Source organism: Oryza sativa, chromosome 2 (assembly GCF_034140825.1).
Source record: "Oryza sativa Japonica Group chromosome 2, ASM3414082v1".
NCBI lineage: Eukaryota > Viridiplantae > Streptophyta > Magnoliopsida > Poales > Poaceae > Oryza > Oryza sativa.
Genome location: NC_089036.1, coordinates 19771192 through 19784325, shown reverse-complemented (window position 1 = coordinate 19784325; position 13134 = coordinate 19771192). Strand labels below are relative to the sequence as shown.

The 13134-nt window shown below is 42.5% G+C and overlaps 2 protein-coding genes across 5 annotated transcripts; one reads left to right on the top strand and one right to left on the bottom strand.

Moving 5' to 3' along the window:
• The first annotated feature begins 1811 nt into the window (after positions 1-1811).
• On the top strand, positions 1812-2794 carry LOC4329525 (uncharacterized protein At4g22758). The gene is made up of 2 exons (XM_015771811.3): positions 1812-2280; positions 2406-2794. Exons 1-2 carry the CDS (start codon positions 1881-1883, stop codon positions 2606-2608), a joined length of 603 nt encoding a protein of 200 aa, XP_015627297.1. The 5' UTR covers positions 1812-1880; the 3' UTR covers positions 2609-2794.
• On the bottom strand, positions 2354-12499 carry LOC4329524 (DNA repair protein RAD5A). Of its 4 annotated transcripts, none has more exons than XM_015771808.3 (20): positions 11859-12499; positions 11658-11791; positions 11428-11563; positions 10903-10956; positions 10691-10834; positions 10455-10606; positions 10280-10364; positions 9910-10179; positions 9600-9746; positions 8781-8936; positions 8536-8603; positions 7688-7810; positions 7517-7616; positions 7324-7436; positions 6841-7113; positions 6552-6752; positions 5470-5563; positions 4791-4862; positions 3749-3847; positions 2354-3572 (listed from the first exon to the last, which is right to left on the bottom strand). In XM_015771808.3, the coding sequence occupies exons 1-20, from the start codon at positions 12402-12404 to the stop codon at positions 3450-3452; spliced, it is 3090 nt and encodes a 1029-aa protein (XP_015627294.1). In that variant the 5' UTR covers positions 12405-12499; the 3' UTR covers positions 2354-3449. The 4 variants fall into 4 exon arrangements, 3 of the variants coding, with proteins under 3 accessions (XP_015627294.1, XP_015627295.1, XP_066163509.1); XM_015771809.3 differs by having other exon boundaries at positions 10691-10831; XR_010739314.1 differs by having other exon boundaries at positions 3192-3572; positions 6845-7113.
• Between the last annotated feature and the right edge of the window lie 635 nt (positions 12500-13134).

The window sequence follows — 13134 nt, the reverse complement described above, 5'->3', positions numbered from 1 at the left end:
GCTCCACCGCGTCAGTCACGTACTACTCGCGCGCTGCTGTCGCTTTTCCCCAGCGCGCGGTTGCGCGTGACCAAAATGCCTAACCAAACCAATCAACCCCAACAAACCTTCGGCAACCAACCTGCGAGCTTATCCGGCCCGGCTAATGGCCAAATGAGTCAGGTCAGGTGCTCACGGTCGATCTGGCCGACGAATAGTCGGATATGCCGCGTAACCTCGAGTGGGTGTCAACTATCAAAGATTCTGCTTACGCTTTACGGCATAGTCCTAGTCCCTCCGCGTTCTATATGTTGCAATATTACAAGTTATTTTATTTAGTTTTATCCTAAATCGTTATTACAAGTTCTTTCTTTTTAGTTGATTTAGTTCATCTCCGGCGTGCGGCAAGGTGGCGCGGCAGGCGGCGGCGGTGGCGGTAGGCCCACATGGCGCAAGATGCGTGGCTGGTGATGGCGAGACCGACGCGGCGCGAGCGTGAGGACGTGCGTAGGAGGCCGGCGAGGGTGGCCGTGTGGCGGCACATAGAGGTTGGCCAACGGGGGACGCCAGTACAGCAAGGCCTACGTGCCGACGGAGGTCAGACGGTGGTGGAGCAATGGTGTCTCACTGTGTATTAGCAGGCGACAAGCGGCGGGTGAAAACATAGCCCGGTTTTGGCTAGGCCGATAATGTTGGCGTTTCCGAGCGTCGCTTCCCCTCTTGAGGGCATTGTGTGCTGTCTCATCCCCTCTATCGGGGCTGTCGGGTGAAAACTCGGTCTCGGTTCTCTTTGGGACCTCGACGGACGGCGGCGCCGCCGCTTTCGTCGCTTCTTTCCCAGGAGGTATCGTCTAGGCAGTCTCTTGCCAAAACCTCCAAAACAATGGATACAAGCTCGCTCTAGACTAAGTCCTCTTGTGTCGGTGTCCTAATTTATGCAGGTTGGCCACGTTGGATGGTCTAGGTGGAGAGCGGTTCCATTCTTCTCTCTCACCATTTCTCCCTCAACTCCAAAGATGTGGATAGAGTGGAGTTTGGTATCGATTGAGTTTTGGGCGATCCCAGCTGTAGTTCCTTTGTTGGTCTAACGACGATTGGCCACGCTTAGTGGCGGCCAATCCGATGGTAGCTTTCTCCTGGGTTTATGTATTGATATTGTCGGTACGTGGGTGGTGGCTATTTTTCTTTGTTTTCCTAGTTACGACCTGTCAACTTTTTTTTATGCTCTATCAATATGAACTTCACACGGTCCGAAGCGAGTTTGTAATCATGTAGTATTTTTTTCTGGTATATCAATATGAATTTCATATTGTTTGGTGCGAGTCGTTAAAAAAAATGTTTCTCTGTAATGCTGGGTACAAATTGGGGAATCGTGAACACCTCCGAGGAAATCCAAAGGGAGGTCCAATTAACAGCTGGCATACGTGCCGTATCACGGTAAAAATCACGATCATCTCCGGGCTTAATAATCGACGTGTCCGCCCTGGCTACACTAGCACCACAATGGTGAGGCCGTGAGGGTGATCGATCGTACTAGCGTAGCGTGCTCCACGCGCGCCAATAGACCTCAGTCGCGAGCCGCGATCTCACACGGCTCCTAAACCTTACACTTGTCTCCGTCCGAGGTGGTTGTGCGCGGGCCACCTCACACGTGGCCCCCCGCGGCCCCCCCCCCCCCCCCCCCCCCCCCCCCCCTCAATAATTGTACACGCGCACCACAAACCGACGGCTTCGCTTCTCTTCCTCCCTTCTTCGCTTCTCCCTCTCCTCGTGCACGCCCAAGTCTCCTCAGAGGCTTTATATAAAGAGCAGCTCGAGTCCGAGATTCTCCCATGCCATGAATCGCAGCTCACTCCTCTGCTTCCTTCCTCGCTGTTTGCTTCTGGTTTGATTGATCGACGATGGAGCACAAGGACAGGCAGCGGCATGCAGCGGCGGCGGTGGCTAAGCCGCGGCAGCGGTCGGCGTCGTTCCACGGGCGCGGCGAGGCGGAGCAGCGACACTCGCTGCTGAAGCAGCGGCCGCGGACGCAGCCCGACCTGCTTGCCGGCCTCAGGGGGCAGAGCTTCCGGCGAGGCGGCGGCGAGGGGCGGGCGCCGGCGGGGCCGAGCAGGGTGCTGCTGACCGTGGCGGTGCGGCAGAGCATGTGGCCGCTGCACGTGATGGCGCGCGCGGAGTGGAGCGTGGCCGACCTGGTCGCCGCCGCCGTGGAGCTCTACATCCGGGAGGGGCGCCGGCCGCTGCTGCCGTCCGCCGACCCCGCCGCCTTCGGACTCCACTTCTCCCAGTTCAGCTTGCAGAGTACGTGACGCGGTGACGCCTCTCCTTCTACTGCTTATAGCTTTAATCACCTTCGTTGCCGGCGCCGGCGACGGCGAGAGCTCCTCCCCTGATCGGAAACGGCTGTCGTGTTTTTTTGAGCGTAGGTTTGAACCCGGAGGAGAAGCTCATGGAGCTCGGCAGCAGGAGCTTCTTCCTCTGCCCCAAGGCCGCCGCCGCCGCCGTGGCTGCCGTCTCGTCGGGCGAAGACACCGGCGGCTTGTCCGGGGAAGACGAGGCCAACTCTGCCAAGAAGCCCAGCGTGTTGGCTCCATGGCTAGGGTTCCTTCACTTCTGGCCGCTGCTGTAGGTTATAGTACTAGTTAATACTGCCATTTGTGTAGGTCACAGTAAGCTGCATGTATCACCTGTTTTTTTTGGATAATGGTATGCAGCATCTGTGAACTATGGTAATCTTAGTTTCTTTTTTCTACTAAATGTATATATACATTAGTGTTTACTAAGTGAAATTATACTGTTACAGTTTTGGAGATCCGATTTGTTGTGGCTCATAATTGGCATACAAAGTCGAATTGTTCATTTGGATGTAGCTGCAAATTGTACAATGCGAACTTAGATTCTGTATGAGATTGAACATATACTGCCCGCATGCAAAAGTCAGACGCTTCAATCTCCTTCTCTGGGGAATCCAATTCTATTTTTCTACAAAACTGTCAATTCTCAGAAGAGTACTTTTATTGGTCCAGAATAGTTATTGGTCCTAATAAATATCTGATTAACACGTCTTGTAGCCATCTTTTGCATCTAATACTGAAAGCAAGTGGAAGAATGATTGGCACTAGTATATATTATCACCATGGCAATGCACATCGTTTTCCATGTTGCTTTCGGTTATTGTCCCACTCGGTGAAACGTCTGGGACTCTTGGTCGGTTACGTTACGGGTACCATTAATTAAGCCCATGTTGTACATACATATGCAATGAATTACCTCTTCTGTCAGCTCTCAATCTTTCTTCCACGCCACTATTCATACATATTAGTATACACAAGAAAGGTATACAACAACAGCAAAATGCCAGAAGGCGTATGATATCTGAATTTCGAGTTTTTGCAACATTTGGAATTCTTACCCCTCGTTTTACCTTCCTATTCTTGGCTTTCAGTAAACGAATGGCGACTCTTGGTTTGTCAGGAGAAAAGCATCTTCAGTTCTTCTATACGTGCGCTGCGTACTTCCTGATCTGTCAAAGCTCCAGAAATCATTCGCTGCTTACGAGCCTGCACAGCCTCCATTCGTTCCTCGACAGTGCCCTGTGTCATCATAAACCATAATTAAGAAAGTATGGCAATGAAGATTTTGCATTATGTTGACCAGATTCAGTGTGTATTAGTTAAGCTATTTCCATCTTCTCAAGTCCTTGAGCAAATGGCACAGGTTCTGCGAGTTATCAGAAGACTAAATTTAACAAATGGCACCTACAAAGTACCTTGACGATGAATCTTTTGATGGAAACACTCTTTGTTTGACCAATTCGATGGATCCGCATGATAGCTTGTTCTTCAACAGCAGGATTCCACCAAGGATCCTGAAGGAAACATGATTACGATACACAAATGATGCTAAGAATATGCTAACACGGCAAAAAATTAGTAGATCACTATAGCACAAGAAATGTATAATGTTTTAGTCGGTAGACCAATATAGGCTGTTATGAGCCCATAGGATTTTTCACCAACGGATCTCAGCAAAAGTTTTACCTTATGCTAGCCTTATAAGCATACACTGTAACATTAGAATAAAGACATATGTATGGACCATTTCAACGTTGGATACTATGAGCCACTTTTGTAGAAAAATCATTCTTTTGAAAAGTAAAATAGTATCGTATAGTTGCCGTTACATCACAAACTTTACGACATTATCTGGTGTAGGATATATGTAGTTCTCCTGTGTATTCTTGCTAATCAATTTTGAGCATTTCAAAAAATTCAAAATACTGTTATATTGCAGATGAAACAAAAATGATTGGTTGCAATTATTTTCATTTCCTACTAGCTGTTTGTCTGATGAGTTTCTATGCTTTCTAATTGATTTTATGTGAATATGTTCCAGTGATTTTTTTTTTGTAATTCTAAATTAAGTGATCAGTTAGGATTGATAAAAGGGTTAGACTGTTTTCATAAACTCATAATTGTGAACTATAGAGAAAGAAAAAGTGTTTTATTAGTATGGTTTTATACTAAATTCTTAATCTAGATAAACCAGATTTTAGGTGGTTAAGCTGTAAAACTAGTAAACAAATCTAGTTCTACTTATACTCGAGATTCAAAATCTCATAAGGTTGCTTTCAATCAGGATAGTGAACCTCGTTAACAATAAATATGAATAGTGAAGATTAGAGTAGGAAGACCAAAATTCTAATCTCATAAAAAAGGAAGTTATAGAGCTCCAGTATACACAACTATATGTTTTAATGCCGAAATGTTTTCATTCAGAAACTGTGCACAGAGAACTTGATGGTAACATACCATGACAAATGCATTAGATGCAGCAGTTAGGTTTATTCCAACACCACCAGCTTTCAGGGACATAAGCAGAACCTGCATAAGTCAATTGCTATGAATATACTTCCATATCTCTACTATTATAAAAATTGAAGATGTTTTTGCTGGTATTTTGGTACGTCATCCGTGTATGAGTCAGTTTTTAAGTTCGTTTGCTTTTGGAAATATATATCCGTATTTGAGTCAGTTTTTAAGTTCGTTCGTTTCTCTACAATTATAAAAATTGAAGATGTTTTTGTCGGTACTTTGGTACGTCATCCGTGTATGAGTCGTTTTTAAGTTCGTTCGCTTTTGGAAATACAAATCCGTATTTGAGTCGGTTTTTAAGTTTGTTTGCTTTTGGAAATACAAAAGGAATTGTATAGGAAATCTCTTTAAAAACTCGCATGCTAACTTGTGACGATCAGATTCCTAATTGCAGCTCATGATTTTCTAACAAAATATATATCCAAGCGAATTTAACAGTGAATTTCATCTCAAATAAAACATATAACAATAATAAGATTAAAATAGCCTTCACACGCACGGGCATTTTTTCTAGTTTAACGAAAATATTAGATACTTCTGTTTATAGCGCCACATGCCCACATCTACCAAGAAGAGTTAAAGTGAAGCCAATAGATATAATAAAAGAAGAGCATACCAAAATGCTTTTGTCCTCAGAAAACTCCTTGATTACTTTCTCTCTCTGCTGAAGATTCAAGGTTCCATCCAGTCTAGCAAATGAGAAATTATGTCTGCCATGCAAAAACCCAAAGACTAATTGGTACCAAAAAAAAAAAATCAAAGGTAGACCCGGTTGCTACAATGAAAACATAAAAGATCCATATAGAACTGGACTCAAAATAACAGTAGAGTTCCTCCAAAGAGCCATGATCAAATACTTCAAGTATGTCACAAAGGAGCATTTGATAAACGGTTAATAGACTGTTGCCAGTGTGATAACATGCTCATGAATTGCTGTCTATGATACGAAATTTAAGAACAAAATTTGCTATGTTAAAATATGTAACAAAACTATGATACCCAGATGGGCCAATCTGGGTACAGATATGCAATGTGGCAATACACCATTCCCCAAAACACCAATATGGTACCTGGTACTGATACACGAATTTTCATAGTATCCATGATTTGGAACAACAAAATTTTCTGTTGCCCTTTTAGATAATATTATAATTAATTCAACTAGTCATCAACCTGTAGTACAGTATAAAGAGATCTAAACTAAATTTTATATTTAGTGAAAAGGACTCAACAACTTCTTGCTTGCAACAATCAACCGAATATGAATCCATACTGGAGTCAAGTCCTATACGTGTTGCAAAAAACCTATTTGTTTGTCATCACTGCATGTATTATATTATATCAAATCTTAGCCGTAGATGTAATAAATGGGTGCTTCTAGCTTTTCTGATTAATGGGAATTTCTAGCTTTGTGGGGGCCCAATTAGTATAAAGAAAGAGGCCAAAAGAGTTGTCATCCAACCATTTAAGGAAAAATAAGGGCTTGATACAGGATCAACAGGTTAGAACGATCCAGACAAGTCACATGTCCGAAAGAGTTTGAAATAAAGAATATGAAAACTATCACGCACAGAGATTCCAGCAGTAAGGAAAAAGAGAAACATGATGCACAAATGCTGGCCTATAAAGTCTGGTTATCTTAGCAAGTAAATAATAGCCTCATGACAGATCTCTGAAATCTAATACTCTAGTTTTTACCTGGAAAGTGGAATTTGTAAGAGATCCAGAAATGCAGTCCACTGGCTAAAAATGATGCTCTTTGCACCAGAAGTGCGAAGAACTTCTAGCTCCTGTAGAAGGAAAGAAATCTTGGAAGACTCAACCCAGTTCTTCTCGACATCAATTTGAAAACGATTGTCAGTTGGAGCAGTAATAAGATCCTGCTTGCTCATAGACTTTCTGTAGCAGTGGAATCAAAAGATAAAGATCAGAATATACCAAGTAAACAAAATTCAGAGATAAATAAGGAACAGTGAGCATAATCTACCTACAGACAGGACAAAGGCCTGCTGATGCACTCCGCCAACTAGACAAGAGACATTCTCGGCATAAACGGTGAGCACAGGGAGTCAATACAGCATCCTCAAAGGCTTCCAGGCATATGGGACACTCCCCTTCACCTTTCTGCAGTTCCTGGACAACTTCCTCAATGTAAGCTCTGGAGGGAAGAGAAGAGTCACCATTCACAGCACCATTACCACCATGCAAGAAACGCTTTGCAAGTTTGTTTAGGTCAGCAAACTCCTGTGTATCTCCACGACTGCCAACATTGAAGCTCTCATCAGAAAATAACCAATGGCAACAAATAGATAATGTAGATAGCAACTTCTAGATGAAGTTATTGCCTGCATGTAGGATCAAATGGACCCAAAATTTTCAGAACCTATTACTCTGGAGAGCACAAATGCATTTATCTTTGTTTGGTGAAAAATCTGGTTAAACAGGCTAATTGTGACTTCTGAAAACTAACCTAAGAACAAGAAATGGGTGGTCACAACACTGCCGAAGGCGCAAAAGCAACTCCAAAATTGAAGCATAATTGTGCAAGACCCTTCCTTGTTCCACGAATTGATCAAATTTCACCTATCAAAGCAGAACAAGACTATCAATTTGTCTCTCAGAAATCCAAACGAGTAGAACTTCTTTGGTTGAAGATGCATTACCTTAGATCGTCGAAACAGAGCATCATAGAAATCCTTCTCAGTCTCTGACAAATCACAGTATTTGACTTCGATATTTGCTGGGGGTAAAATAAGGATTGGTCTGCAAAAAAACAGAAGTGTAAATTACAGAGCTAAGGAATTGAAATATTTCATAGACAAGGTCGAACATGCCTTCCTTCCTTGTCTGTGCTGTTTTTATTCCTTCTCAACATTATTGGCTTCAAAATGGACTGTACTAGCTTTAAACCTCTTTCATCGCCTTCTTCATATGGTTTTTGCACAAGTTTATGCCACCTGAATAGCATAACGATAATAAAATTCGTGTATATGGGACAATAGTAAATTTGAAATTTATTGCAAGGTACTCCCTCCGGTTCCATAATTCTTGACGTTTTGGAAAAGGTTGAGGTCAAACTTTTGTAACTTTGATGATCAATAACTTTAAAAATATTAAGTTTGAAGGAACTAGAACAACATATATAGACATGCATTTATTTATTGTATATATTATAATAGGAAAACAAAGTCAAAGACATTTTGGAGACCGTGTCATTGTCCAAAACGTCAAGAATTATGGAACCGGAGGGAGTAAGGGCTAACAGAATATACAAAAACTCTACAACATCACAAGCATACTTCGTTTGCGCAAAACAGCAGATTCAGGTCAGCAAAACAAAATGAAGTGCATAGCCAAGTTAATAAATGGAAGAAAGGAGAACAGTGGTCTTGCACCTTGGAAGTTGGAACTATCACGGCAACACTCTAGGGTAAACCCAAAAAAAGTTCTCAAACAGAAAAGGTGGAACTACTACTGTAAGAAAACAATCGACAAGACAACATAAAACATATGCACTAAAATAGAGAATCTGAACAGTAAATTACGTCAAAAGTTTCAATTTTGCATCCTACAACAGTACAATTGATTTCTATGACTACATGCATCTAAGTTTCACAAGGTCTACACAATTTTGACAAGAGAACAAAACTAGTCAATGAAGGTAAACAAATGATCCACTTACAAAGACCAGTTCCTCCACGGTTCAACCCTCAAAAACCGGAAAAGGCTGTATATATCCTCCAAGTTGTTCTGCCATCAGAGTAAAACTCGTAAAAAACATTGAATGCATAAGCACCTAAGAGGCTGATAGATGCAGGAAAACTAGGAGTGCACATTCTATTTATCTGCTGCAACATTCTTATGAAAACTAGGGTTAAATAGGATTGGTTCAATTATATGGACAGTCAAATCTACTCCTGTATTCACCTGAATAGGTGTACCAGTAAGACACCAACGCCGATCAGCCGTAAGAGCAGCAGCAGCGAGGGATATTAAACTTTTGGGAGATTTTATCATGTGTGCTTCATCCAGCACAACTCTAAACCAATGTATAGAGTACAGACCCCCACTTTCTGTTGAATTCTGCAAGAAAGCACGCAGACTTCGGTCAAGAATCAGATCGCATAATCAAACAAAGTATAAAATAGCAGTAGTGACCAAAACAGTTTTCATCATTTGCATATAAAAATCCTCATCCCTAAACCAAATTGTAAGAAAGCCAAACTTCTAAACCAACAGATTATATAGGCACAAGTGCACAACATAACCAAACAAATATTTACCCTTGGCAGAAAATGTGAATGAAGGAAGAACACAAGCAAAGTGATGATGTGCTATCTGTATTCCATTGAACTCTCTTTAGTCTTTACAAATAACCCAAGTAAATACCCCCTTGGATCATAAATATTTGATGCTTAGGGCAAGATTCGGTCAAATTTTTACAATTGCAACCATCAATATTTTCTAAAATGCTTAGTTTAAAAACAAAATAAATGACAGATTTTATAAACTTATTCTAATATAAAATTGATGGTAAGAATTTGAAAAGTTTGACCAAATTTTGTCCTAAATTATGAACAGAGGGTGTAGTAGCATATGCCAAAGCCTAACAATGGGTCAAGTGGTATACAAACAAGTCAGCCACATGTGCTGGTGCCAATGAAAAAGACTTCAGCAAATGCTTCAGCATACTAATAATATATTGAAGACAGGTGTGACTGTATTCTATAAAATCTCAGATGTTACCTCGTTTGAAAATTCCGATGACAGAACACCATATGTAGTCAGGACAATATCACTCTGACCAATAAGGTTTGCTTCTTTTGGTCTGTTTTGCCCATAATGAACATATATACTTACAGAACCTGGTGTAGCATGAGCTTCAATTTCTGCCTGTTTGGGAAAAAATAAAAATTTGAGAATTTAAGACAATAGTTCTAACAACACATTTAGGAACAAGTCCAGCTTACATTTCCAATTATTTCTACAAGTACTAAATGTGCATAAAAATAGCTCAATAGACAAAGTTGAAATGGTGACAGTGCCAGATTCATACCTTCCACTGACCAAGTAGTGTCATTGGGCAGACAATTAGATTGCCGCCTGCAATAAGCGGGGTTTTAGGTTTCCTAAGCTTACTAAAAGAGAAAGGGATAGCTAGCTTCTTCACATCATCATGAGGCTGAACTGGCAATTCACCCAGTCCACTAGCTTCTTCACATATGTGAGTAGAATGCTGAGTAGTGATGCATCCTTTGCTAGAGTCGGCAAGAAGAAGAGCTATTGTCATAATAGTCTTCCCCAGTCCCATTGCATCTGCCAGAATCTTATAATTTATTGTTCAGTTAATAAAATGGATATGCTAAAACCAGAAATTATAATTATCGAAAGAAAGGAAGGATGTATAATATTGAGAAGATCCTTACCCCTCCTCTTGCAAGTTGCAGTGTACTAGGAAATTCAGTGGTGGCATCGCCTGAAAATACATTCAAGTATAAAACAAGCTCCCTCCTGAAATGAATGCAGTATAAACGTCCTAATGTTAATTTCAAAAAATCATTGTAATAGAGAAACGGCTCAAACAATATAACCAAGCCATACTTGTCCTCGAGTTTATATGCCTCCCAACAAGGGTGCAGCGTTGTAGCTGCATCCTGAGAAGAACTGCCTTTCTCAAGCTGCATCATCCAATAAAATGCCTGCTTCTGATAAGGGCGTAAATCACACTGCAGAGCATCAGGGGGGTCCCTTTCCTACAAAATATAAATTAGCGCACTGCTGAAGTCATACAATAAGCTTGTCTCTGAAACTTTCAACAAACAGATAAGTTCAATTACCTCCAAAGCAGAACTGTCTGAGATTCCAATTATATCATCCAATTCTGAATCTGAAACAATTCTTTCAGCATGATCATCTTCGTTTCCATCAGACGATAATCTCAACTTCTCAGTAGTCAACTTTGTGGCAGGTGCACTGCTCTGCTGAGGCAGATGTGAGGCCAACCTTTATGACAGTACCTAGCATTGCTTATGAAACAGTAATAGTTTACCTTTGTTTCAAGCGGACGCTTTCTGGAATAGAGATCTTCTGGAGTAAATGCTGCCTGGTTTTGATTAGAACAAAAAAGAGAAGATCTTAACAATTAAAATATGCTGTTTTTTTTTTTTTGCAAAAGAGCAAGCAGGCTTAAAAAGAAACAACCATATGGTTTTCTACGTTACCTATTTATACATATATCAGTGCTGAGCAGAATAGTACCCTTTTTCATACTTTTCAATTTTTTTACAATGTTTATCAGTGATAATTTTATCCATTCCAAGAGTGTAATTATAGCGGTGAACTTTGTGAAGCATCAAGAAGCAACTTGGCATCAATTTGATCGAATGATAGACAGTTGACACTCAACTTCGAGCCAAAGATGACTAAAACTTACTGAGTGGGGTTCTACACCCATGCGTACCATGATCTAAAGCAGTCTCAATTCTTCTAACAAGAAACTTTGGCAGCACTTTTTTTTATATATTTTGCTAGATAACACAATGAACAAGAGACACATAAGCCAAACAACACTCACCTTCTTAAAGGGCGAAAGACCAGTTAACTTGAAAAGTGCAGGCAGCGGATGAAACGTGGAATCCTCGGTAGCAGCCCGAGCAGCCTTGGGTGTCGATTGCTTTTGGCCATGAAACATTGAGCTGTTGATGTAGACACTACAGAGCACACAGCCACAATCACAATAACATAGATGGAACAGCAGAACTGCATATGGATTATAGTAACTTTAAGATGCAATTCTTCAGATACCTTACGGACAAGAGGACAGTGTCCATGATGCTAAGTACTTCGGGAGCGGATTTGCATACGCCATCGATTTTTATCTTCCCCTCCTTGAGAAGGGGGAGCAGGCACCTCGCCCATTCATTGGGGATTCGACCGACCTAAACAACAACAAAAATCGTGAGACCACGGTGATTCGCGAAAGCGGGAGTGATGAATCGAATGTACCTCCCCATGGCGCGGGGTGGAGAAGCGCATGATCTCGGAGGAGCAGGAAACGAGGGCGGGGCGGCCGGAACGGCTCTTGCCCCCGGCGGCGGCGGCGACCGGGGAGTTGGGGAACGAGAAAGTGACGGCATCCCCGGAGGCAACGCGCCGGCCCTTGCACGTGGACAGCCCCGCCATCTCCACGCTCCCCACCAACCACCAATGTTCGCCGCCGCCGCCGCCATTGGTGGATTCGGGCGCGACACTGGGCCTAGGTTTCTCTGCCGCCGCCGCCGCCGGCTTCGAACGGGCAGGGGTTTTGGTTGGCGGGGTCGATTCGGGGTGGGGTTTGGTGGGTTTACCCGCCGGAGGCGAAGGCGACGGCGACGGTGACGGCGGCGGCGGCGGCGGCGGCCCGTGGGGAAAGTCGAGGAGGATGTTGATGGCCCTGGTGGGGTCGTCGCCGGCCATGTGGAGCGCGCGGATGATGTCCATCTCCGGCGTCCCATCGCCGAGCACCGCGCGCACCGTCGCCACCTGCTCCTCCCTTCCCCTCTCCTTCCCCATCTTCCGGCGACGCTGCTCGCCGTGAGATTTTTCTCTCCTCTTCTCTTTTTTTTTTTCCTCTCAAACCCTCCCGCTTCGGCTTCGCGCCACCGCCTATAGCTTTCGCGGGAAGCTTGCCCTTTTGGGGTCCAACGCGATGGGAGTTGCCCAGGTTTGTGCTGAGATGGATCTACTTTCTTTTTCATGAATTCAGATACGCGATTTTAAACCCAAAAAAGTTTACGGATTGTTTGCTAATTCCAATGATATTTTCCTTTTGCTCTCATTAGCCCATATTTTCAGGTGTATCTGTGATTAGTTTTGAGACAGGATTTCTGAGTTGGTTTTAACATAATCTAATAGCGGAGAATTTGGTTCAGAAAAAAATGACCCAGTCAGAGTTCAGACTTCAGACTTCAGAGTCGTTTTTAGAGGAAACATTAGCATCTTTGGTGGCACCACCTTTCTACAAGATTGCGGGCGTGAGTATGGTCCGTTCTTTTCTCCAACAAGAGTTGGATGAATATTAAGATTTTCATGTCATATTTTTCAAACTATTAAACGGTGTGTTTCGTGCAAAAAAAAACTTTATATATGAAAGTTGCTCTAAATATCATATTAATCTATTTTCAAGTTTGTAATAGTTAAAACTCAATTAATCATACTTTAATACCATCTCGTTTTACGTAAAAAATTTAATCTTAATCTTAATTTTAATCTACATCTTAAGGAGAAAATAAGCAAAAGACTG

Excerpts from the sequence above, each read along its gene's own strand:
- LOC4329524 (XM_015771808.3), bottom strand. The coding sequence starts at position 12,404 with ATGGGGAAGGAGAGGGGAAGGGAGGAGCAGGTGGCGACGGTGCGCGCG. Across the intron at positions 10,607-10,690 it reads CAGACAGTTCTGCTTTGGAG|GAAAGGGACCCCCCTGATGC; the intron begins GTAATTGAACTT and ends TATATTTTGTAG. Across the intron at positions 7,437-7,516 it reads CTCTGTTTCGACGATCTAAG|GTGAAATTTGATCAATTCGT; the intron begins GTAATGCATCTT and ends CTGCTTTGATAG.
- LOC4329525 (XM_015771811.3), top strand. The coding sequence starts at position 1,881 with ATGGAGCACAAGGACAGGCAGCGGCATGCAGCGGCGGCGGTGGCTAAG. Across the intron at positions 2,281-2,405 it reads CTCCCAGTTCAGCTTGCAGA|GTTTGAACCCGGAGGAGAAG; the intron begins GTACGTGACGCG and ends TTTTGAGCGTAG.